Below are 27149 nucleotides of genomic sequence, written 5' to 3' on the forward strand. Positions count from 1 at the left end.
TCCTGACTTGTGCAGCCAATGGCAACACCAAAGTAAACTTGCCTATTTTTCCCAGACAGTGCCTTGAGCAAATCAGTCAGACTTATTTTTTGTGTTGGTGCCACTGCAGGAGACCTGTGGCACTAAGGTGATGACTCAGCAGTGTAAAAGCAGTTTGTATATGAAGGTCTGTTCGTTTGCAAGACTGGTTGTGTTGATTCTGTGGATATTGTTAGTAAGCTTATACTCCCCAAAGGTGCTACTTAGCGTCAAATGACAAAAACAGTTCCATATGGGGTAGCTCATTAGCACAGATTGTGGGAAATGCTGGGCGGGCGGGGCCTGAGGGAGGGGGGTGGTGGTAGGTTCAGAATATGTACGAGTGATTGATCAACATTCACTGATTATCACTCTGGGACTATTGACACGTCAATCCAGCAGTGCTTGTAGAATGAACAGAACTTGCACTGTGGGCAGGATGCTTCAATCACCCATTCACTCGGGGGAGATATCGCAACTTGCTTAGAACCCCTCTACTGCTCGACATTCCTATCCTCCTTTAAGACATCTCCTTTGGAGCCTATCTCTTCAGCTCAAACTCTTCAGGTTGCATTACTGTGAGCTCCTTGAGACATCTTATCGACATTAAAGGTGCTGTATGAATACAAGCTACTGCTAGTGGGATTCTGATAGGGCATATATACTCTTGCAGTGCTGAGTGTTTTTGTAAGATGCTGTCAAAATAATCACATTTTCTACATGTCCCCCTGCCCAAACAAAATTCTCTAGCTATGCGTGCTGGGGATATTCACTCCCTCAGAAAGGCCTCGTTCCTCTGATTTTCCTTGTCATTCTTCTTTCAGTTCAGATTCTTGCTGGAAACTCTATCATGCTGTGTGTATATGTGCAGCTGCTTTGATATTGGCAGTGTTTCACATTGACTGAGAGGCTGGCTCTTGCTGTTAGCGTTGCTAAGTCTGCACTGTTGCCCCCCCTACAAACTGTCTCTTCAAGATTGGCTGGAGTAAAGTGAGCTGAATTTAGTGGGACTTGCTCCTGAGCAGGAGTGTGCTAGAACTGAAGCAGTATAGAAACAACTTGTCACATTGTTGTCACTGAATTTTTCAGTATGGTATATTGGATGTGTGCAGTTGTTAACTGTGTTTCACTGTTAATTTTTTTTAAACCAGGTTATTCACTAACTTGTTCGCTTGATCTGTGGCAAAACCGTTTCCACTGCCCAGCAATACATTTAGAGATTGTGCCGTCCCAGACGGGTTTGTCACTGGTGGAGGTAGTGGCCAGAGTATTGTGCATCAAGTATGTGAAAGTGCTTTTTCACCCCCTCCCCCCCCTCCCCATTTCCCCCCCTCCTCACCCTTGCCCAAATGCTAGCTGTCGCTCCGTGGGTAGTACTTGCCTCTGAGTCAGGAGGTGGTGGATTCAGATCCCACTCCAGAGACTTGGGCACAAAAATCTCCACTGACCACCCAGTGCAGTACTGAAGGAGTGCTGGACTGTTTGAAGTGCTGTCTTTTGATTTGACACATTAAGCTGAGGTAAAAGATCCCACAGTGCTATTTCTGAAGAGTAGGGGAGTTCTCCTTGATGTCCTGACCAATATATTCCCTCAACCAACATCACGACAAATTATCTGGTCATTATCACATTGTTGTTTGTGGGAGCTGGCTCTGCGCAAATTGGCTGCTGCGTTTCCTACATACAACAGTGGCTGTTAAGCGTTTTGGGACGTCCTGAGGTCATGAAAGGTGCAATGTAAATGCAAGCCTGAATAAACAGTGATAACGTTATAATGTGTAATGGTATTTTCCCCCAGTAATTGTAATCGTCTTCTAGCAGTGCCATGATATAACTTGCAGTTAATCAGGTTGGGTTAGTCCCGGCAGCCCTATTAGGTGAAAGAGTTGGTATGGTGACGGTAGCTTCCCCAGAATGAGCTCTGCTATTGGAGCTCAGTAGCTAGTGGACAGAATGAAGTACTTTGGCATGTTTTAAATGGAGGGATGGGAATGCAAGTAGTGTCGATTAGATCTGTCCCCTGTTCCACCATACCTGTTGGAATGTTAATGAGCACTCAAGTGTGAGCAGCTGCTGGCTTCAAACAGCATAGTGTTTCTGTAAAAATGGGGGAAGGTAAAGTTATTGAACTGGTTTTTTCACAGCAGCATTCCTCGGTTTGACTGTTATTTCATGAATCAAAGACCAGCTTCAGTTGCTCGAGACTGGAAAAAGGTTAACACACTCAGCCAGGTGAACCTTTCCTGTGCTGACTAACTCCTGCTGTGGAAGCTTGCTTTAAAGTGGATAGTAGTGCAGACTATAAACTGCAGGTTGCCACTCTGATTGCAACAATATAGGAGTCAGGGATTTGGAGCAATGGATTTCTTGAAGTGAGTGCTACAGAGAGAGGGATTGAGGTGGTGGTGAATTTCTTTGCTTATGAAAGTTCTGCTATCTTCATACTGCAGACCAGTGATGTCCAATAGAAATCGCTGACTATTCGTAGCTTGGCTGTGGTGACACTGTTCAGCCGCATTCACTAATTTTAGCAGAAATGTTTTAATATACACAATACAGGTGAATATATTTTATGTGCATATTTACTTGACAAACATCTACATTCAGTAACCAAGGAAGTAAAGCTCACCAGAAAAAAAGCTTGCACACTTTGTTTTATCAACAAATATACAAAAAGGTTAAAGTTTGCATACATACGCGACTGAATTTTGAGATCACACGTCCAACAGCTAATGCTCACTAGTAATGTCTATTACTCATTTTACTTGCTAATCAGAAATGCAGTTTTCCACATCTGGATTTCCAGGCTGCTGCTACTGGTCAACATATTGGACAACCCTGGGCTAGATCGGGCAGTGTGCTGGCACACCCCACGCCACAGTCGTTGGCCCAAGTAAACATTGAACTAGATGTTGTAAAATAGCATCAGAAGTGTTCCTCTGTGTACTAAAGGCGCTCACCCTTATTGAGTGCGATTAGGTCCTAGTACCTCAAATAAGAGGCTGTTCTTAGTGTGAGCAGGCTAATTCCACTTTGCGGGCATCATTCAATCCTGTTGTCATCCAAAAATATCCACACTTGTGCCATCCTAGAGGGATCACTGAGGGATGATCAAGAGTGGGGACCCTGATGGACTTTTTGTTTCTCCGTAGTCCAGGAGTGCTGAAGTTAATTGTGACAACCAAACTGCTGCTCAGATCCCAGAACTTGGGCATCAAATTGGAACTGGATCCACTGGGCAATGTACTCATTGCATTTGGAAATGTCTTGGTGGGGGGGGGGGGTGGCTTGTGCTGTGTCTAGAGGGCACAGTGCCATGTGATTCACTGGTATTCACATATTCATCCTTGCTGGGGCTCTGTCCAGTGGGCCAGTGGTGGCTTCAGCTCTGAGCATTTTTGTTTTTCCTTAACACTTCCCAGTTGGAAAACAGCATTCCCCAGCTGAGAGGGCAGGCGCTCTAACAAGTTGTGGAGGAGCAGCTGGGGCTGAATCTCTACACAATATTTCCTCTTCCTCCTGTATGCTGAGTATGCACGGTGCTTTACATATGTTTCCTTTAACACTCCTGAGATGGAACTTTCTACTCTGTTACTTGTTATGCTCCGCCGTGGAGATCGATCAAGCCTAAAGAACTAAATTTACTCTGACTCCAGTTTTTAAAAAAAGGACAACATCTCACTTTATAACTTTAACAATCAAACCAAAATCAACATAAATTAAACATGACTTAACAGACAAATCGTGATATATATATATATATATTAATATTACAAATTACACATTACCTATCGGATGCAACAAAGATAGATCTCATGGATTGACTAGTCCACTCAGCATACATGGCACCAGATTTAGCCACAAAGTTCTTCAAAGCTCTGAACTTCCTCAGGTAGATCTCCAGCCCCTTTCTTCCAAGATGCAGTCACTGATTCTTATCCAACAGCAGTTCATCTTCAACCTGAACTCCACAGATACGGTCTTCACTGCATCAGCGCAGGTCTGCAGAACTTCCTCCACTCTGCTCACAACAGTCTTGATGGTGTGGATCCACCAGTGTTAACTTAAGTAACAAATAGCTGCAGAAACTCCTATTTGCTGATTGCTAGTACTTGGATCCAGCCTTCCCTTTCTTTAGCCTGCTTGCATGCAACCCCTGCATGATCTGAGCTTGGATCACTTTTTGTATCTTTTTAAATTTGGTTCCACTCAATTTGTTTCCCCAGAAACCTGAGTTTTAGTTTCCCTTTCAGTCCAGGGTCTGTCTCAAAAATAAAAACAAGCTTTGAAACCAGGGTCTGTGAACACAACATTCGACAATTCATCTGTTCAGACAACAGCTTGCATGCGCTCCCTGCAAACTGCGGATTCCATCACATACTGAGCAATATGTATCAGGTAGGTCCAAGAATAAATCGCGATTGTCTAAGTAAAAGCAAACTACTGCTGATGCTGGAAATCTGAAATAAAAACAAGAAATGCTGGAAATACTCAGCAGGTCTGGCAGCATCTGTGGAGAGAAAAGCAGAGTTAACGTTTCAGGTCAGTTCTGAAGAAGGGTGACTGACCAACGTTAACTCCGCTTCTCTCTCCACAGATGCTGCCAGACCTGCTCAGTATTTCCAGCATTTCTTGTTTTCATTCCCTTTATCTAAGGGTTGGCCAACAACAGAAGCATTCTAATTGGATTCAGTGTCCTGAGGTTGCTGAGGGAGAAAGTTATCCAGCTTTCCCTCCCTGCTTCTGCAGTGGAATGGCTGAAATCAGAACGTTTCCTATGGGGAGTTGTTGCTACCGCTCCAGCGATGCCTGAGTTCTAATGTTTGGTGCTGCAGCTGTTGTGGAAGATTTGTTTGCTTGCCTAAACTTGAATCCTCAGTTATTTTTCAGATGTCAGAACAATGCTTTGTGCTTAAATGTGTACTTGTGAAACCCATGCACATTGTATTTGCTGAAAGAGCTGGTTATAAGGCCCAGGAAAAAAATTAATCCACACGGCTTAACAAAAAATGGCCGGTTTTTGCTGTAAATAGTTTTGTAATTCTTTGTATGTACTGTGGTTACAAGTTGGCAATCTGTGATGATAAATCAAGTATCTCACAAAAGCATGTTGACATGACGGTATGTGTATTGGCTATAGTATAAATACTGGCCTGGACCATTTCGGTGGAATGGCCAGTTTCTGAGCTAAGTGCTTTATACTTTCCAATTAATTGCTTTTGAAGTTTTGTCAATTTGCACTCAGCTAGGTCCCACAAACAGCAGTGAGATGAATCGCCATTTCCCATGTCCGTCTGGTGTGGACTGTTGGCTGAATTTTGGCCAGGGCACTGGTAGAATTTCCTTACTTACTGAAAAAATGCCGTGCGTTCTTTTACATTCTCATGAATGGGCAGGTGGGACGTCAGTTTTATGTCTCATCTGGAAGACAGCACCTCCGAGAATGCAGCACTTCATCAGTACTGTACTGAAATGTTAGCCTAGATTGTGTACTGAGATCTGTAGTTGGGCAACTGTAAGTACTTTCTAACTAATCTACATTTTAATATACAAAGCCTGCAAAACTTGGTGATCTGTAGCTGATATATGTGCTGGGGCTATAAAGTTAGTCCTCTTGCTAACTGGGTCGTCTCATTTCTCACCACTTTGCTCAAGTGATCATTTTTCTTGAGTCTAGACAGTGAATGTCAGTGGGCTGTTTGAGTGTGATGAGTCTAATCCTGTTATCCACACTCATGCACTTTTATAAGGAGCTGCTGGATAGTAATCGAGAATGAACTCTAGCTGATTTAAAAAACAAAAATCTCTCCACTAGTGCAGCAGTGCTGAGGCACCTCATGCCTTCCTGATTAAAGTCAGTTAACTTGGCATGATTAACAATGAAACCTGCTACTTTCCTGGGTTTCTGGTTCAGTTCCATGCTAGGTTGTGGATTTACCGGGAAAGTCAGTGAGACGAGCATCGTCAAACAAAAACATAGTTTATGCAGTTTGAGCATGTCTCAAGTCCTCCTTGGTGTGTAATATCCTCTGGAAACCAGCAGTATAACTGGGACATCTCTGTTCCATCTACCTGCACAAATATTGGGCTTAGATTATGACATATCTCAGGATATCCTAGTATCCTCATCAGATTACATTAGATACCTTGTTACTATGTGGTCTTGAGAGACTTCTATTTAAAGATAGAAAGTATTATTTCTTGTCTCAGTTATGTCTAATTTTCTGAAAGGTAATTAATTCAGTTTGAGTGGATGTTGTATGGTTACTGTTGGAGAGCTCTCTTTTAATTGCACAACTAGAATATATGAATGTTGGAAGTGCATCCAAGGCAGTAACACATTCACGTTTCTTGTACGATGGCCTAAATCTCTCAGGATAAAGTTGTACGCATTTTTGTTTAAGTCTATCAAATGCCTTGCAAATTGATTGACTGTGAATGTGGTCCCGTCCTCCCCTCATTACATAACATTAGGGCGGCGCAGTGGTTAGCACCGCAGCCTCACAGCTCCAGGGACCCGGGTTCAATTCTGGGTACTGCCTGTGTGGAGTTTGCAAGTTCTCCCTGAGTCTGCGTGGGTTTCCTCCGGGTGCTCCGGTTTCCTCCCACAAGCCAAAAGACTTGCAGGTTGATAGGTAAATTGTCCATTATAAATTGCCCCTAGTATAGGTAGGTGGTAGGGGGACAGGTGGGGATGTGGTAGGAATATGGGATTAGTATAAATGGGTGGTTGATGGTCGGCACAGACTCGGTGGGCCGAAGGGCCTGTTTCAGTGCTGTATCTCTAAATAAAAAAAAAATAACTGACCTGATGCTGAATCCCGAATTAGCTAGTTCCACAATTTATCTCTTCTGAGTGAACTGTCTCATCCAGAATGCAGGTGGGGATGTTGCATTTGGCTGTGGGATGGGCGATTGTTAGCTCTGAATTCTTTTTTGGTAACTATTCAGTGTCTGGCCACTGAGACATGCCCTCCACTCCATGAAGCCATTTAGCCCACTGTTCACACATGAAATGTGGCAAGCTTGGAAAAGTACTGGAAGGCTGTATCCATGGCCTCTGGAACTTTTAATTCATTCTTGGGATATGTGTGACATTGGCAAGATCAGCATTTATTGCCCATCCCTAATTGCCGTTGAGAAGGTGGTGGTGAGCCACCGCCCCAAACCCCTGCAGTCTTTGTTGTGTAGGTACACTCACAGTGCTATTAGGGAGGGAGTTCCAGGATTTTGACCCAGCAACAGTGAAGGAACGGTGATATATTTGAGTCAGGATGGTGTGTGGCTTGGAGGGGAAACTTGCAGATGGTGGTGTTCCCATGCATCTACTGCCCTTGTTCTTCTGGGTGGTGAAGGTGCTGTCGAAGGAGGCTTGGCGAGTTGCTGCAGTGCATCTTACACACAGCTGCCACTCTGCATTGGTGGTGGAGTGCGTGAATGCTTAAGGTGGTGGATGGGGTGCTGATCAAGTGGGCTACTTTGTCATGGATGGTATTGAGCTTCTTGTGTTGGAGCTGCACTTATCTAGTCATGTGAAGAGTATTCCATCGCACTGTTGAGCCTTGTAGATGGTGGGCAGGCTTTGGGGAGTCAGGAGGTGAGTTACTCGCCGCAGGATTCCCGGTCTGTAACCTGCTCTTGCAGCCACAGTGTTTATATGGCTGGTCCAGTTCAGTTTTTGGTCAGTAGTAAACCCCAGGATGTTGATGGAGGTTCAGCGATGGTAATGCTGATGAAAGTCAAGGGGAGGTGCTTAGATTCTCTCTTGTTGGAGATGGTCATTGCCTTGCACTGGTGTGGCATGAATGTTACTTGCACTTGACAACCAGTAGTGAGCTGTCTTCAGGAGAGGAAGGTTCCTGGTGTCATATTCTTCGATGAATGTATTTTCACTTTTTTACCTGTTTCCAGACTGTGCTGGTCTTCCTGTATGTTTATATGTGGTTACTGAGGTTTACTGTGCTGCTTTATATCCTGTGACAGGAAGAATTATTTTGAATGAGACTGATGAAAGATCAGAATATTTTCTCTACACTGGTGGGAGCAAGATTGTTTAATATATTAATGTTTGTGTATGTTTTAAGAAGATGGGAAACCTGTTGTAGTGTGAGGAATGTCATGATTTTCAAATATGTTAATACCCTTTAGTAAACCCCAAGAACCTGATGTAATGTGTAGTTGGCTAGACATTCAGTATTCTGTGTTTGATCCTTGGAATCTATAATTGCCTGAGAATATTTCAAGTGCTCTTGTTCAGGTAAACACTTAATGTACATGCTACTGAATGTCTGACACAGCCTGGCTGTCGAATACAGGTTCATTTGTGGTTAACATCTATCAATTTCAGATTTAAAATTAATAGTTGACCTTGAATTAATTGCCCATTTGTGGAAGAGTGTTACGAACTTCTGCCACCCTTTGCATGTATGATTATTTCCTCACTTCACTCCTGAAAGGGTCTGACTTTAATATTTATAATATGCCCCATAGTCCTAGCCTCCCCAACCTGCACAAATAGTTTTTCTCTCTGTCCACCCTATCTGTTTTACTTAATATCTTGATAAGCTGCCCAGCCACGTGGCGCCGTGGTTAGCACTGCAGCCTCACAGCTCCAGCGACCCGGGTTCAATTCCGGGTACTGCCTGTGCGGAGTTTGCAAGTTCTCCCTGTGTCTGTGTGGGTTTCCTCCCACATGCCAAAGACTTGCAGGTTGATAGGTAAATTGGCCATTAGAAATTGCCCCTAGTATAGGTAGGTGGTAGGGGAATATAGGGACAGGTAGGGATGTGGTAGGAATATGGAATTAGTGTGGATTAGTATAAATGGGTGGTTGATGGTCGGCACAGACTCGGTGGGCTGAAGGGCCTGTTTCAGTGCTGTATCTCTAAACTAAACAACCTGTAAGTTCCCATGCACAAGTTGACCTTTTGAAGTTACTGTGCATGTGCGGCCATACAAAAAGATTTAAAGGGGCCGCACACTTAAACAAATTGCGCACTCAAAAAAAAAAAAAAATTAGAGGGTGCAGTGAATACAACCCTAGTTTGTGTAATCTCTTATAATTTAACTCTTGGAGTCCAGCTATCCTTCCAGTAAATCTGCACTTCACTCCCTCCATGGTTGATATGTTGTTAAAAGTGTGGAGCCTGGAACTGCTCACAGTACTCCAGGTGTGGTCTAACCAGGGCTTTGTAGTTGATCCTGTTCTAACCTGACATGTGCATGGATGGATGTGTTTGCCTGCACGCATGATTGCCAACAGTAGTTGCAGGTTATTGATTGGAAGTGGGAGCCCAGGATAGTTATTTTTACCCCTTCTATCTGGGGTGCTAATGCCGGTTATTGCTGTGATCAGAAACCAAGCTCGATCCGTGTGGCTTAGTGTTAGAGTGAGTGGGCGCGAGCCTGTAGGACACTGGGTGAGTTGAGAAATACAATTTAAATCTCTTTGCCTCCTAATGTCTTCAAACCTCTCACCAGAAACATGGGAGAGAGAATTTGTAATCTGCCTATTTTTATTTGACCAATAGGGGTGGCATAGGCTGCCCCAGTGATGCCAGATGGCAAACATCACAAGTGCCTCCACAAGGTGGGCACCACTGATACAATATCTAACAGGAGCTCCAGTTAAGTTGGAAAGCTAATTCAGGGTCTTGTCAAACAATTATACAGTAAATATCTTTACAGTGCCCACCAGTCTCAGAAGGCCTTGAACATACTGCTGAAAAACTCAAGGTCCTTCTCCAGGCACCAAAATTTGAGGAGCAGCCCCTTTAGTTCATGCAACATCTCGTATGTGAATACAAAATATGGTTTCTTTCAGGCCATCAAAGCTATGTACAGTCTGAGTAAAGTGTCTCCGTATTACATTGGATGTCAACGCTCCACACAGCACTGTCCACCCCAGGTTGTTGATGGTGCAGGGACTAACAGCCCCTCCCCAAACAGGTTGTTCCAGGAGCCCCCTTCCCGACCTCTGCTGTGCCAGGACACAAGGTGAGCATGCAGGAGCAGCCTATCAAGAAAAGCCCTCCAGAATGAGCAGGATAGTAAGAGTTTCCAGGAGACAGCTCAGATATGAGGCAGAGGATTCCGAGGCAGGCTGTGTGACCTCATGCCAATAAGAAACTCTGTCGGAGGTGGTGGTGTTGGGTGGGTGGGATGAAGTACACCAAATGTTTGAGTCTGTTGAACACACCAGTTGGCGTTGGGGCTGTGTGCAGCTTTCAAAATCTGGCTGGCTGGAAATGTGGTTACCTTCGCAGTCTGGGTCATCCACCCCGCTGTCAGCCGTGCATCACTGAAGCTGATCATGTGTAAAGTGTTGATTTTGGGCTCGCTGCTCCAACAGAATGGCTGATACTCTGGGGGTAGAGCTCTCGCTGGAGGCAACCACATAATCTGATGGTGCATTTTAACTTTGTCCAGGAACATTCATGGTATGATAGAATCATGGGGCACAGAAGGTGGCCATTTGGCCCATCTTGCCTGTGTTGGCTCTCTGGAAGAGCTATCCAATTAGTCCCACTCCCTTGTTCTTTCCCCACAGCCCTACATTTTTCTTTAAAGTATTTATCTAATTTCCATTTGAAAGTTACTATTGAATCTTTTTCCTCGGTGCATTCCTGATCATTACTCGCTGTGTAAAAATGTTTCTCCCCCTCTTCTCCCTGGTTTTTTGGCCAATTATTTCAAATCTGTATAAACTGGTCATTGACCCTCCTGCCAGTGGAAACATCTCCCTTTCTGCTCTGTCAAAACTCTGTTTTTCTCTGTTGTGACACTCAGATGCTGGCACAGTGTGAGCTGGGAGCTTTTGTACTGCTGGGTCCTGTTGCCTATGGGGGAAGGGTAGTGGAACTGTCTGCATGCACAGGTCAGCTTTGTGAAGAGGAATGACTAGATTGATGTTTCTCTTCAAAACACAAGAAAATGAGGGAGCTTCCTGTACTGGCAAAGCAACCGTTTTGGATGATCTGCCAAGCAAACATCAGTGAGAGAGAATCTTTTGGAAGTAGTTCCACTCTTCTTGTTAGTTTTGCTATTAGGCCAACAGCACTATAGCATCCTTCCAGAGCTGGCAGATCTCAGAGCAGCACCGACTTCAGTAACTGTCGCACTTGCCTGGATAATCCCATTCCTATATTCATTGGCTTCCTGATAGCTTGGTTGGTGGTCGTGGTGTAGCAGTATATCTCTGGTCCTGTTCCCAGTCTCAGTCAGGGTGAAGTTCTCAGCATTGCATTTGGCTTCTCCTGAACTGGGGAGCGGAAAGGCAGCCAGGTGATCATGATAGCAACCTGATGACTCTTAGTAAAAGAAAATGCACATGGATGCAGAATGGTAGCGGTACTAAAAGAGTTAAATTATGGGGGCAGGTTGCATAGACTAGGCTTGTATTTGAATATAGAGGATTAAGGGATGATCTATTTGATGGGTTTAATACGATTAAAGGATTTGATAGGGTAGATAAAATATTTCCTCTAGTGGGGGGAGTCCACAACAAGGGGGGGTATTACTTTAAAGTTAGAGGTAGGCTGTTTAGGAGCGATGTCAGGAAGCACTTCTTCTCACAAAGGGTGGTGGAAATCTGGAACTCTCTTTTTCCAAAAAACTGTTGACCTTGGAGCAGTCAATTAAAAATTTCAAAGCTGGGGTTGATTTTTTTTTTGTTAGGTAACAGTATTAAGGATTATGAAATCAGGGCAGGTAGGTGGAGTTAAGATACAGACCAGCCGTGATCTAATTGAATTGCGGAACAGGCTTGAGGGGCCGGAATGGCCACCTGTTTGTGTTGGGGCGGGGAGGATGTGGTTGTGTTTAGTTGTGATGCCTTCTCAGGTTGAATAGATGATACCGCAGCATCCTGATTATAGTCCTGGGCCAGCAATGCACTGGTTGAATTCAGATCCCCACCATGGCAAGTTCAAAATGAGTCCAATAAATCTGGCAATTTATGGGCTGACAGCAGGGAAAACTAGACTGTGAAAACTGCCAGATTCATTAAAAACTCAACTATTGCACTAATGTCCTTCATGGAAAGGATCCTGAACCCCTTGCTCAGTCTAGCTATTACGTGATTCCAGTTCCACACCATGGCTATCTCTCTCTCTCGGAGCAGTTGAGGAGAATAGCATAGATGCAGTTAGGGGAAACCTAGATAAGTACGTGAGGGAGAAAGGAAGAGAGGATATATTGATGTGGCTAGGTGTAGTAGGATGGGAGGAGGCCTGTGTGGAGCACAAACACAGACGTTGACTTGTTGAGCCAAATGACGTGTTTCTGTGCTGTAAATTCTGTGTAATTTTTAACTCCCTCTGAAATGGCCCAGCAAGCCATTCCTCAGTAAAATCAATCACCCTCTAGGAAAACACACCATCTTGGGGAAACAAGGGATGGGCTGTAAATGTGGCCTTGCCAGAGTCCCTGACCTCGAGAACAATTAAAAAAAAAAGCCTGCTAACATTGATTGTGGGCTCACGCATGAGAAACAGCCAGTCTGCGGAGGTATTGGCGGATGGCCAGTGCCCCTTGGGAGTATCCAAACATGAGTCAGAGTAGAGAAAATCTGGAGAGGGAATTTTTGTTTAAAATGAATTCCTCCTGTTCTTGATCTCTTGAATAAAGCAGTCCTGGAGATTTTTTTTCTTTCTAAGAAGTGGTCTCGGTTCAAAATATAAAATATAAAAAAAAAATCATTTGGCTCATCTTTTAAACTTTTCTGCATTCCCTTCCACAATGGGCAGGCAGAGAGCCTTCTGTACTTGTGAGCAGTCAACTCAGTAACTGACTCCCTCCCCACCACATAATTTTCACCAATTAGACCAGTGGATTTCAAACTTCTCTTTTGGAGTGGGGTGGCAAGTGTTGCCTACTTGTAATGGTTGTCATATTCTTCTAGTCATCACCCCCCCCCCCCCCCCCCCTGAAAATTTTGCCCTAACTTCAGGAAGACCATCACTATGTAAAGTAAAATGCTGCAAAGTGGACAAAAAAACTCACCTGTATTAGCACACTGCAACATACGCACATATGAATTAGGAGCAGGAGCCACTCAGCCCCTCAAGCCTGCTCCTCCATTCAAGATGGCTGATCTGATTGTAACTTTGACTATCCCGATAACCTTTCACCCCCATGCTTATCAAGAATCTATCTACCTCTGCCTTAAAAATATTCAAAGACTGTGCTTCTGCTGCCTTTTGAGGAAGAGAGTTCCAAAGACTCATGACCCTCAGAAAAAAATTCTCCTCATCTGTCTTAAATGGGCAACCTCTTATTTTTAAATACTGACCTCTAGTACTAGATTCTCCCACAAGGGAAAACATCCTTTCCATATCCACCCTGTCGAGACCTCTGAGTTTTAATCAAGTCACCTCTTACTCTTCTAAACTCTAGTGAATGCAAGCCTAGCCTGTCCAACCTTTCCTCCTAAGACAACCCGCCTATTCCAGGTATTAGTCTAGTAAACCTTCTCTGAACTGCTTCCATGCATTTACATCTCTCCTTGAGTAAGGAGACCAGTACTGTACACAATGCCCTGTATAACTGAAGCATAACCTCCCTACCTTTGTATTTTGTTCCCTTCACAATAAACAATAACATCCTATTAGCTTTCCTAATTACTTGCTGTACCTGCACACTAACCTTTTGCGATTCATGCACTAGGACACCCAGATCCCTCTGCATTTCAGAGCTCTGCAATCTCACCATTTTAGACAATATGCTTTTTTATTCTTCCTGCCAAAATGGGCAATTTCACATTTTCCCACATTATACTCTTTTTGCCAGAGCTTTGCCCACTCATTTAACCTATCTATATCCCTTTGTAGCCTCCTTGTGTCCTCTTCATAACTTACTTTCCTACCTATCTTTGTGTCATCAGCAGGGGTTTGGTGTTATTGTGTCGATGTAGAAACCTTCGGACTTCAGTTGAGATGGAAAGAAATCAGCTGTGGGGAACCCCTGGATTCCCTGCTCTTCTCAGACACTCTGGGATCCCCAGCTCCAGCCAATTGCTCCCATAATTGTTAAAAGGTTTGAAAGAACCAGATGGAAGACGAGGCTTCCCTGACAACTGGGTTTGCTTGAAACAAAACTTTGAACTGGAGCCCACTTTTAATAGAATTTTTGATTCTGCTTACAAATTGCACCCGGTGCAATTAGTGCACAAAAGCTTAACGTATTTGTCTAAATTCCTTTGGTGTGCTATTTTAATGGAGGCATTGACTCGAACAGGAATTTGAAGCAAACTTACTGAACAGTTCTGATGAAAGGTCATCGACCTGAAACGTTAGCTCTGCCTCACTACAGATGCTTATTGAGTGTTTCAGCAATTACCGTTTTTATGGTAAACATTTGTGAGCTAACTGCACTCTGCATAATTGTAAAGTCTTTGATTTTCAGCACCTTGTCAATGAGGACTCCCATTTGTATGGATGGAAGTATGTTGTATTGTTGCTTCTGCCTGCATTTGTGTTTGTTTCGAACAGGCAGCATAGTTGTACTCGAGCCACTGAAGGTGATTTTCTTTTTCCTTTTATTTAGCGGGCTTGTGTCTGAAGGAATTGACTTTAAGAATGGAACAGAGCTGGGGAAGAAGAAAACCAGTGACCTAACAAGGTAAGTCCTCCTAAATTGACTCGGAGGGAGCTGTGAGCTATTATAATATAAGGTGATTATTTATCGATCAATCAAGATTGAGGATTGCAGAATATACAGACCTGGTTCTCTTCTGCCTTTTGGCTATACCTGTATTGCATTGGTTCATTTGCAGCATTGTGAAAATGGACACTGGGTAACTGGTTTTGGGAAGGGATACAATTTTTTAAAAAAAATCAAGACACCACGGTTTATTTTAGCAACATTCTTTGATTTCATCCCATTTTGTATTTACTCTGAGGTGCTGATGAGTTTGGTCTTGAGTTAAAGTTTACTGAGTCTGTCGGGCGTACGGAAGCTGAACTAATGCTAATTGAAGTACACATTAGCCTCTGTGCCTTTTTCTGTTAACCTATGCAAGAGGTGATATTCTAATCTGATAGAGCTGTAACAAAAGGATGGATGTTAACATTAATTGTAATTTTTGAAAATCAGGGCCAATAAGTTTTTAAATTTTTTTTTTTGTTCAAAGTTGCCATTGCGCCTTGCATCATTCTTGCTCCGGGACAGTTTGCAGGTTTGAAAATGGCCATTAGATGGGAAAAGTTGGCAGATCTTCCTTTCCCCCACCCACCTTACAGGGACTGCCTCTCATCTGAGCTTCCCCTCAGTGGGTTGGCTGTCAAGTATGGTACCGTCAGTGCGAAACTCGGATGGTGTATTAATAAAGCAGTGTGCTGAGAGCTGTCGTAGGAACAGCTCCTGTCTCTCTGCAGTTGGAACAGTCAGTTGCTTTAGCACTCATGGGGATGGAAGGGGGAAGGTTGCTGCATATCTGTACATTTCTACAACTCTAATGTAGTAGGAAAGGTGATTTACATGCCTGGTTTGTTTGGGTACTGTTGGGTTAAACTAACGCAGGTGCATGTCTCCTGCAGCTGCTGCATACAGGATAGGCTACAAAGTTTTACAGATCAGGATGTAAATTTCTGCAAAAGCGGAATTGCTTTTCCTGATTGGTTCAAGAGGAAGACGAGGTGAAAACGGCAGCTTAAAGTTGAATGTAGAGGGTGGAAGGGCTCCTTTGCAGCACCCTCCAGCTGTCCAGCAGCTGACTCATAGTTTGTTCTTTGTGAATGGTTGGCTTTCTTACATTTACGAAAGATAATGGAGATGCAACAAACAACCCATTTAGTTGGGGTGTCTTCTCTTGGTGCATCTTTTACTGATGGCTGTGAGGGCCAGTCCTTGAGAGGCAGGTTCTGCTGCAAGTGCTGCACTTGAAGTTGTCAAGTGACGCTGAGAGTTATTGTTTTCGGCATTGGTGCCTGATGCCAAGCTGCTGTAGCCACTGGTCGTCATGGTAGTGCACACCAGTCCACAGGATGTGTTACCATTTCCCTCTTTCACGAGCCAGTGACCGCCCCCCCCCCCAGGTGTGATGGTTGACATTTAGAGCCTTCATATGACGTTTGCAAGTGGAGCTTTGGACGCCCCACTGGTTGTCTGGCCCCGGCTACCTTGCCATACAGAAGGTCGTTGACTGTCTTCCATCCTGCGGACATGGCCGATCCACCAAATCCTCCTCTCTTTGATTAGTGCTAACGCACTTGAGAGCTCAGCCTTTGAGAGGACTGCTGCATTTGCGATTTTTGTCCTGCCAGGATAAACCCATAATGTGCCGCAGACAGCCAAGATAGAAATTTTTGAGCTGCTTTTCCTGGTAGCTGTAAGTCACCCATGTACAGAACAATCATTAAATTGTCCTCCAGGTCTCCTGCCAACAGCCTGTCACAAGACATGCAAACCAGTACTACTCTCCCCATCCTGTAAGTTTCATTTGGTAATTTCTTTTTACTTTTTTGGCACGGGAGTGGTTTCTTCTATGAATCTTGGGTACTGTTTTCAGTGAAGCAGAAAGGGTTCATGGGCAAGTAGAGCAGCCATCGATTCATCTTCCGACAGACTATTATTGATGGTCCCTGCAGGCTATTAATAATTATTCTGTAAAGAGAACAAACAAATGTATTTGTTTCACAATCTAGAAGGAGTTGTGGAGGAGCCATCTTTTCCTGCCTTCATCCATTTTAATGTGGTTCAGTTCTGTGGTGTTAGCAGCTTGTCGGCACCTCACTCATGCATGAATCGAGCGTCAGCGTGAAATTTCCTCCCCAACCCTCTCCACATCTGTCACCCCTAATAATTCCTTTAAAAACTACCTCTTTGCCAAAGCTTTCAGTCACCTGTCCTAAGTTCTCACGCTCGCTTGTGCAGCACCTCGGGAAGCTATTACTACGTTGAAGGTGCTATATAGATCAAAGTTATTTAACTATTGCTGAGGGGGAGGGGCGGGGGTACAGCAGCTGAGCCTCCTCTTCCCAGGGAATGTTTTAGATGAGGATATCTCTGGAATATCCCCCTAAATTTCTCCGTTTCCTTGTTTAAGATACTCAAAACCGATGTCTTTGACCAAGCTTTTTGTCACCTGGACTTATGTCTCCTCCTTTAGCTCGGTGTCAACTGTTTTGCCTAATTACTCTCCTGTGTAGTACTTTGGGATGTTTTAATATGTTTATGGTGCTATACATGTGCAAGTTATTATAACTGTTAGAATTTGCTGCAGGAAGAGAGAAAAGGAAATTGCATGATTTTGTCAAGCTATTGGTTCTATTTGGCTTTACCTCCCACCAAATTCCAGCCACAACATAGTGACTAATTTGCATGTGATGGATTTCTGTTCTGTCTCAACTTAGAGTCGTAGAGTCAGAGTCATACAGCACAGAAACAGGCCCTTCAGCCCATCGTGTCTGTGCCGGCTATCAAGCACCTAACTATTCTAGTCCCATTTTCCAGCACTTGGCCTATAGCCTTGTATGCTAACATTTATTATACAAAACAAAACTCGTGTCAAGTGCTGGTGTGACTGGAAGGCAGAGGTGGATGCAGTGCTTATTTCCTGCCTTTGAGTTAACCTGGTTTGTTCACTGGGTTTCTAAATTCATCACTCTGGTGCTTTTATTTTGCTATACAGATCCTGAGAGGGTGGTGTTTATATAGAGATTTACCAACTGTGTGCTACTCTTCCTGGTTTTTCTTGCTGTTTGTTACTGTCCTTGTACATTTTGTTTCTAAGTAAAACTTAGACATGTCGCATCAAAACTGCCTGTGACTCCAGTATTGTTCTGGACAACCCTAAGCTTTTCGCAGCAGCAGCCTCCTGCCCCGTGTCTCCCATCCTTGCCTCAAACATCAAATGCGAGGAACTTGTGCGTTTCTTTGTCTCCAAGTTCTGTGGAGCTGCATCTGCTAGCTTCACCAGGTTGACACCTCATTTTGAAGTGCTACTCCTGTCGTTCCCTCCTGCGTTTTTCATTGAACCAGGGTTGGTCTCCTGGATTGATGGTAATGGTAGAGTGGGGGATATGCCTGGCCATGAGGTTACAGATTGTGGTTGAGTACAATTCTGCTGATGGCCCACAGTGCCTTATGGATGTCCAGTTTTGCATTGCTAGATCCGTTCGAAATCTATCCCATTTAGCACGGTGGTAGTGCCACACAACATGGAGGGTATCCTCAATGTGAAGGCGGGACTTCATCTCCACAATGACTGTGCAGTGGTCACTCCTACCAATACTGTCATGGACAGATGCATCTGCAGCAGGTAGATTGGTGAGGACGAGGTCAAGTATGTTTTCCCCTCTTGGTTCCCTCACCACCTGCCGCATACCCAATTTCGCAGCTGCGTCCTTTAGGGCTCGATAAGTAGTGGTGCTATCGAGTCATTCTTGGTGATGGACATTGAAGTCCCCCACCCAGAGTTCATTCTGTGCCCTTGCCACCCTCTGTGCTTCCTCCAAATGCTGTTCAACATGGAGGAGTACTGACTCATCAACTGAGGGAGGGCGGTAGGTGGTAATCAGCAGGAGGTTTCCTTGTCCCTGTTTGACCTGATGCCATGAGACTTCATGGGGTCCGGAGTCTATGTTGAGGATTGCCAGGGCAACTCCCTCCCTACTGTATACCACTGCGCTACCACCTCTGCTGGGTCTGTCCTGTCGGTGGGACTGGACATACCCGGGGATGGTGATGACAGTGTCTGGGACATTGTCAGGTATGATTCCGTGAGTATGACTATGTCAGGCTGTTGCTTGACTAGTCTGTGGGACAGCTCTACCAACTTTGGCACAAGCCCCCAGATGTTAGTAAGGAGGACTTTGGAGGGTCGACAGGGCTGGGTTTGCTGTTGTTGTTTCCGATGCCTAGATTGATGCTGGGTGGTCCGTCCGGTTTCATTCCTTTTTTATTGACTACGTAGCGGTTAGATACAACTGAGTGGCTTGCCTAGGCCATTTCAGAGGGCATGTAAGAGTCAACCACATTGCTGTGTGTCTGGTGTCACATGTAGGCCAGACCAGGTAAGGACAGCAGACTTCCTTCCCTAAAGGACATTAAATGGAGAACGACTGCAGAAATCAGGGTGCAGGGGGATCTAGGTGTTCTAGTGCAGGAGTAACAATAAGTTAGAATGCAGGTACAGCAAGTAATAAAGGCAACAAAAGAATGCTATCCTTTATTACAAGAGGAGTTGAAAGTAAAAGTTAGGTTATGCTTCAGTTATACAGGGCATTGGGAGACCACATCTCGAATACTGGGTGCAGTTTTGGTCTCCTTATTTAAAGAAGGATGTAAATGCGTTGGAGGCGGTTCAGAGGAGGTTTACTAGATTGATACCTGGAATGAGCGGGTTGTCTTATGAGGTAAGGTTGGACAGACTGGGCTTGTTTTCACTGGAATTTAGAGTGAGGGGAGACTTGGTTGAAGTTTGTAAGACCCTTGATAAGGTGGATGGATGGATGTGGAGAGGATGTTTCCTCTTGTGGGTGAATCCAGAACTAGCGGGCACTGTTTTAAAATTAAGGTTACGCCCTTATAGGACAGAGATGAGGAAAAATCTTTTCTGGGGGTTGTGCGACTTTGGGCTCTCCGCCTGAGAAGGTGGTGGAGGCAGGGTCATTGAATATTTTTAGGGCGGAGATAGATTCTTGTAGGACAAGGGAATCTGTTTTCGGGGGTAGATGGGAGTGTGGAATTCGAAACAGAGTCATGATCAGTCATGATCTTGAATGGTGGAGCAGGCCTGAGGGGCTGAATGGCCTACTTCTCCTAATTCGTATGTTCGTTTGACTAACCATGGTCCTTTATCTGCATCTCATCCTGCTTGGCCTTTGCAGTGTTCAGTTGTTTGATAATGCCACCCTTCTGTTCATCTCCATGTGACTGCCCTTAGCTTTCTTAGCTTTTGGAATGTAGGAAATACCCCCACCAGTAACTTCACCTTCTATGTCTTTACTGATCTATTGTTGCCTTATTTACATGTTCCCTTTGGTGACATCAGCTGCTGGCACTGTCAGCTCTCATGACACTGTGGTGTTGAACATGGAGTCATTGAATTGAAACATCCAGCCCAGCAGTGGGGCAATAGAAGCTATTGTGAGCCCTGTGGGGAACTCCGTACCTTGCCAGTGGCTCCATTCCTGCCTGAGCCATGCACTCAGGCTGCACCTAGCCATTCACAATCTTGTCCTTTTTGACTCAGATGAGCTTCAAGCCTTGCTTCTCATCCATCACCAATACTGCTTATTTCCATCTCTGCAACATTGCCTGTCTTTGACCCATCTCAGCCCCATTACTATTGCAGCCCTTATACATGCTTCTGTCACCTCCAGATTGCTGTGCTATGATCCTCCAATCCTGCAGCCATCATAAACTCTTAACTTATCCATCATTAAACTTTAAGGTATCCTGTCTCATACAAACTCTTGATCTGCAGTGGCTTCCTGTCTCTCCACTACCACATTAAATTTTTGTCCCTATCTATGTGTGTGCTTGATCTTACTGTACCCTATCTCCTGCAGCCTGATGCCATCCTCAAACGCACTTTTTCTCTCGCTCCAGCCGCCTTTTTAATTCTCCTCATTCCACCTCATCATTCATGGCAGAGCCTGTAGCTGCCTTGATTGTAGTCTTTGGAACATTCTTCATAAGTTTGTTCACCTTTTTTAAAAAAACAAAAAACACCTTAAAAAAAAACTAGCTTCTGGCCACCCTTTCCAATCTCTCCTCCCTTCATCATGTTAATTTATAAAGTGCCAGGGACTTTTTTTTAAATATTAAAGGCACTATATAAATGCAGGTTGTCATGACTCCAGCATTTAATGATGCCAAGGCATGCTCGGAGTCTGCCTGACTGTAATAGCATGTCTGATGAATGGACACAAATGAAGACAACTTGCTTTGCATGTTTTAATAGGCAGGTGCACGAGTTGCAGAATGTGACAGCAGAAGATATGAGGCTTCCATGGGGGATGGTGGACCTTCTAGTGAAGGATGCTGTTTGTGACATACTCTAAAATTGCCTTTAGTTTTGTAGGGAGCTGCAGTTTTCTGAAAGGTATTTCAGGAATTATAAAAAATATATTAAAAGGACAAGTCGCCAAAGGGTGTATGGGAGGTGGGGAAGAGCACCTAAGGTCCACTTGGAGCAGTGAATTACATCTGGAGTAAAATTAGAAAATTCAATGTGAAAAGAACTTGGGCAAGGTAATGGGTTTGCTGTTTTCAGGGGAATGTTGGGGGGAGGAGGGGGAGGGGTGGCGAGGGAAGTAGATGAAACCATAGAATGCGACCCAAAAACACCTATGTCCCTGGAACCCATCTAATAAAAATTGAATTTGACATTGTCACTATAAATCAGTGGCCTTACTTATTGCATACAAGTATGCAAATAACTAACCTGATAACCTATTCGTAACTTTAAGGTATGGTTAATACCATAGTCTATTCATTTTATTATTTATTTACTAAAAATTAATAAAGAACCAGATATACTTAATTGGGTGAAGTAATTTTTTTTTCTAGTTAACTTTACTCCTTTGCTAGTCACCCTCCATTTCTCTGCCCAAGTATCCATTATTCACATGCCAGCCTTGGTGCTGAATATTTACAGGCTATTTGATTGCACAGTCTTTAACTGACATCATCACAGAGGTAATGATTAGGAGCTAGATCCCTGGCTAATTTCTTTGAGATCTCCTTTTTTACCTTCCTCCTTATCCTGGGAGTGCTGAGGGCATTTTAGTGTTTGTACCAGTCTTGTATTAAGTTGATTAATTGTCGCACATTGAAGATGGGCTATAAGCTTGACACATTTAACATTTTTTGGTATAATCCTTCTGCTAAAAGCCAGTGATTGATGTAAAGCTGGATTGTGGAGGCTCCCTGTAAATCAGCAAGTTAAATTGCAGCAACAGACCTGCAAGTTCCGGGCTGAATCTTGGAAGTGTAAGCTTCCTATCATCTTCAGCCCAGACTTACTTTGGCCTAAATATATATCAATCCAGCTTTTTTTTTTTGCTCGGGTTTGAACTTTTGAGTTTTCTTCTAGGTTTTAAATGCATGTTTCTCTACTTTTTTGGTTGAATGGAATTTCTTCCACAGTTAGATCAGGAAAACACTGTACCAAATCTCAGGCCATTCACTCTTGGTGCAAGTGTCCTGTCCCAAGCATGGTTCTAGATTAGCTGTTTCCTTCAACCTTGCTACCAATCTAGTATAGCTGCTGAGTTTTACCCAGAGGTAGCAATGTTGAATCTCCAGCTGCTTTTATTAAATCTACTGTTTTTCTCTCCCCTTGAATCGTGCTTGGGTCCACCCCTGCCATTTAAGTGAGCAGCCACGTTTAATATTACGGCGGCTCTGTGCAGGCGGGTTGCCATTGTTTATGTTGCGGCGGAAATGTAAAATGAAGCCCACCGACTTTCCCTGCATGTTGATTTCCCCAGCTCATTGTGGAAGGGAAGCTGGGGGCAGAAGTATTTGGGAGCAATATCATAAGTGGCAGTTCCATCCTGTTCGCTTTGTTGCCTTTCCATTACTCTTGCTCTCGCTGCTGTTTGAGGTATGGTTCCCCTGGTGTCCTACCTCCTGTATCGTGCCTAAATGGTCATTTCTTGTGAACCAAGATTTGAGTGCTGGCAGAATAATTGAAAGTAGGAGTCTTTTTTTTTGCCACGTCCAAACCACATATGGCACTAGTTCACTTTTTTATTCCCTCTTTTTCCCTGCCCACCCGGCTTGAAGCTTAGGGGTGTTCTGTAAGATTCTGTACTGCACTGTCCCACCCCTGCCATTGTTTTGCCGAGATCAGTTCATGTTCTGCGGACTAGGGATTGAGGGGGGGTTATTTTTCAGTGCACTTTTCAGTTGTCCTCATTGTTGGCCCTTTCGAAGAGTATAAGATAAATGGGGTGAGGGTACATCACTGGTTTGGAACTTAAGGTCTTTCAGTTGTTTATGTTGCCATTGGCCATGAGTAGAATTAGCAAAAGTTCCAGCAGTTAACCATGCACAAAAACGCAGAATTAAACCACAGAGGGATCCCAGTCTCCTGCAACTGAACACTGTTTTGCAAATGTTTCTGGGGTACAGGACAGGCTTGATAACTAACGCTGTATCTTTTGGGAGGTTAGTGTTCCATTCAATCTCTCATATGGTTTCATAGAATTTCCTGTGTTGCTAAGCAGGTAATGCTTAATTGGTTATAAATGTGTTCAGATACCAATTCTCCAAGGCATGGTGTTAACTAATTTAGTGAAGTATGCTGTTCATTCTGTACTTTTCACCTTGGCTGTGATGAAATCAATCTTTTCATTAGTTTCTGCACTTCAAATCTTTGTGTTTATGATCAGTGCTATTTACCAGTGTTTTAAATTATCTTGTAAATAGCTGAGACCAGCTTTGAAAGAATATTAATTAAGTCAGAGTATGATTTGTTTTAATTACTGGCTGTTCTTTCTGCAGTCAGCTGATGTCTCTGTCACTCTAGGTTCAGATTGTTCCAGTTATTGGTTGGACACTGGTAGCTATGAAGTGCAGATCTTGGGAGGAGGCTGAGTAGGATCATCCATTCTGCACTTTTGGCTAAGAACACTTCAGCCTTGTCTCTTGCAGTTGTGTTGATCTCCACAATGGTTGAGGAGACCTCTTCCTCTTGGTTGCGAGGTTACCTACCATTGGTGACTAATGAAGTGAGACTACAGAGCATTGCATTGATCCATTGGTTGTGGGACTGCTTAATTTTTAAAATTCATTTGTGGGATCTGGGCATCACTGGCATTTATTGCCCTTGAAAAGGTGGCAATGAGTTGCTGCCTTGAATTGCTATAGTCCACGTGGTGTAGGCATACCCTGTTAAGGAGGGGTTTCCAGGATTTTGACCCAATATGTTCAACTGCTGGGACGAATTTGCTAATTCTACTCTTGATCAAGGGCATGACATTGCAACAAATAAATCTGTCGAATCTGTTTTTGGTGTTTTAGCATGCAGGTTGCTCCACTAGAAGTGCACCTTTGGTACCTTGGCCAAGCAAGGGTTCTTCATGTGCAGAGTTATTCGACTGTGTGAAGCATTGTAGCCAAATCCAGTTCCATTCTAGGTCAGTGAGATGGCTGTTCAGCCCCTTGAACCTGCCCCGCCATCTATATAGATCATGGCTGATCTGCATCTTAACTCTATTTACCTGCCTTGGATCCATTGCTCAGGCCAGTGGAATGTACCTTGCTCTTCATCCGACATCCCAACAAAAATCTGGCGAGAAATCAAAAGTGTGAATCATGCCGCCTTTTCCCTCCCCAACTTCCATAGCATGGAATTAAGAGTCCATTTAGGTAAATTTGCACGGACCAGGAAGTAAAACTGGGCCTTGTGGTTTCTTTGGCTTAATACAGAACTTGGTACATTCACCCAATAAGTCTTCAAAGCAGCTTAAAAGCTAATGGCCTGGACTTTTATGGTAAAAATAATGGTGAGTATATCAACACTCGCTGTTAAAGAGTAAATCGGACAACAACTTCCAGCAACTTCACATATGCAGTCATAAGGTTGCTGTCTGAGTTTCCTTTCTCCAGAAGTTTCATTATACTGGTATCTCACTGAGTGACTCTGTATAGAAACGCATGGTAGAGCATGAAGTTGCGGTGCTTACATGACATGTCCACTAAATTCAGCAGAAAAAAGTTAGAGCTTAACCATTCCAGTGTAAGTAAGTTTTTAACTTCATGATTAGTCTTAGTTACTGCCAAACAACCTCTTTAGTGCTGAAAATTAACTTTTACAAGTGTGGAGTGTTATTCCTTCAGATTGTAATTATTGAGATTTTAAAATATTAAACTTTTTCTTCAGTTTATGTCTCATCTTAATCTGCTCTACAGCACCACCCCCCTCCACCATTAAGCTTCCTGTACATAATTTGAATTAACTATTCTAAATAGTGCTTCCTGGTTTATATTCTGCATGTCTCAGTAAGGATTCTTCAATCTGGTTGCTTGCCCTGTTCGCACAGATCCCAGATCCCCTAAAGAGCATTCTGTGCAGTTTTGGATTTCTGATCAGTGTTAAGTTACAGTGCAAAAGCCCATGGAAAGTCCGTGGGCAAGTGTAAGGTGTACCCTGCCTGGTCAGAAATTAGTTCCCATCATCACAATTTTTGGCTGAACTTCTTGGGTCAGTATGTACTGTTGTAAATTGCTGTCAAATTTCCAGTCACACTTTGCTGTCAACTGTTGCAATCTGGTTGCAAAATACAGCCAAAAATGAACTCTTCTACTTTTGCTTCATCAGCCGTGTGATTTGGCACTGGGTGGTGCATCCTTTGACTAATCCCATGAATTTCTGCACCTACTATGTACATGCAGCACAATATTCTGCTTGAGACGCGACAGCAGTACATAATCCTGGAGACAGTGAGCACTTGTCCTATCAATGGCTCCTTGGATAAAATGTGCAGAATGATTGCAGGTACCCTAGCTCAAACCTTGAATACTGCAGAAAATTGTGGACTCAAATCTGTACTGTCAGTCATTGTAAGCATGTTAGACAGCCAACATAGTGTGTCAATGGGCTGATTGTACTTGATTTGAATTCATTGATGTATTTATAATACAGCTGTTACCCGACAGAATTACAAACGGTAGTAAACAGACTAGCAGAGACCTTTCAGTAATGAATCCTTTCAGACAAGAACAAAATCTCTTGTTTACACAGACCTGAAGAATGTTAAAAGCCTTACAGACCAGCTTTCATTACAGCTTTTAAAAGCTGTTCAGGGTGGTGATTACTTAAAGAATGAAGTTGTGTCATTCTTGTCTTTTGTTATGTCTTTGCTTAAATTTGCAGCTGCAGTATTTGGTGCAGTTGCAGCTCTAGGCGATGGTATCTGAATCTGGATTATGTATGCTGTTCAAAAGGTGAGAAGTTTGAAATACCTACCCTAAGGTAGGGGTGTAACGTGGCCAGACTTGCTTCCTTAGAAGCCTTTTATGCAGCTGTGATTTTCAGTATTAGCAAAATGGATTCTGGTGTTGTGTTTTTATAACTTTTCAACATGTCAAATGGCAAAAGCAATTCATCTTCCTATCTCTTCCTTTACTACTTTCTTCTCCCGCGTGGGCCCTCTCCCTCCTGTGTGTGCGCGCTCCCTCCTGCATATACTAGGACTAGTATTGTCTATTTAAAAATAAAGCCCAGCGCCAATGTTGAGCTAACATTATAGAATCATACAGCACAGAAGAAGGGCATTTGGCCTATCAGACTTATGCCAGCTCGCTCAAAGAGCTGTCCAAGTAGTCTCACTTCTCTCCTCTCTTCCCATAGCCTTTCAAGGTATTGCCTGATGTATCGTTTATCTGTAGAAATTGTTTATTTAAAAAAAAAAAATCACCTTTTTATTAAACCATCCTAATTTCATTCCAATGCTTTCACCTCAGTTGGTCTGAGGCTAATCTGTACCCCGTAATGAGATCCTCACTAATCACATCTCGCTCATACTGATCTGCATGAATTAGTTGAACTAAATGAAGATTGTTGGCTGTTAGAAATGTAGAGTTGGCAAAAATGACAGATTGTTCCCCAAGTGGCGGTTTAACTAGTTTTAATTAAGAACTTTCAGACAATAAGCCCTTCCTTCTACTTTTCCACCCTCCTCCCCACTTCCTCAACCCCAGTCTGACCAAGTTATCCTGGGGCTTTTAGTTTTGTGCTTGATGTGACAAGCAGCATCTTGTATCTGACCCTGCACCTGGCTTCAGAAGAATTATTTTCGGAGGAAAGACATTCTGATGAACCACCTTTCCCCCACCTAAAACTACATTTTTGAAAGTAGTCATGCTGCAGCCAGCTGCCCCATCCCCACACTTCTGCCATTGGTTACCTAATTAGTCCGCGTCCTTCCCCATGACCCCGATTTGGGTGATTCTTGACATTTCGCCAAATAGCTGCTTTCCCATCTCCAATATTTTTATAGTTAATAACTGAAAATGTTAAAATGGGGGTAAACGCTTTTAAATACCCCTATGATATTTCTCAGTTTCTGTGAGAGCAATCTTGAATTCTGGCAGACTCCAGGGCAACCCAGTATGTTGGGTATATCAGTATCCTGAAGTGTGCCTCTAAACTTGCTCATCCCTCTAATCTGAGG

General features: G+C 43.6%; 1 protein-coding gene across 1 annotated transcript in view; it reads left to right on the plus strand.

The window, feature by feature from the left end:
- Positions 1–4341: 4341 nt before the first annotated feature.
- Positions 4342–27149, plus strand: part of LOC137353321 (myocardin-related transcription factor A-like) — a 179388-nt gene continuing 156580 nt past the window's right edge. Inside the window, 3 exon segments of the mRNA XM_068019461.1 lie at positions 4342–4416; positions 14563–14637; positions 25850–25920. Coding sequence (XP_067875562.1) covers positions 25903–25920 — 18 coding nt within the window. The 5' untranslated portion in view covers positions 4342–4416; positions 14563–14637; positions 25850–25902.

The sequence above is a fragment of the Heterodontus francisci genome, chromosome 41 (assembly GCF_036365525.1).
Source record: "Heterodontus francisci isolate sHetFra1 chromosome 41, sHetFra1.hap1, whole genome shotgun sequence".
Lineage (NCBI taxonomy): Eukaryota > Metazoa > Chordata > Chondrichthyes > Heterodontiformes > Heterodontidae > Heterodontus > Heterodontus francisci.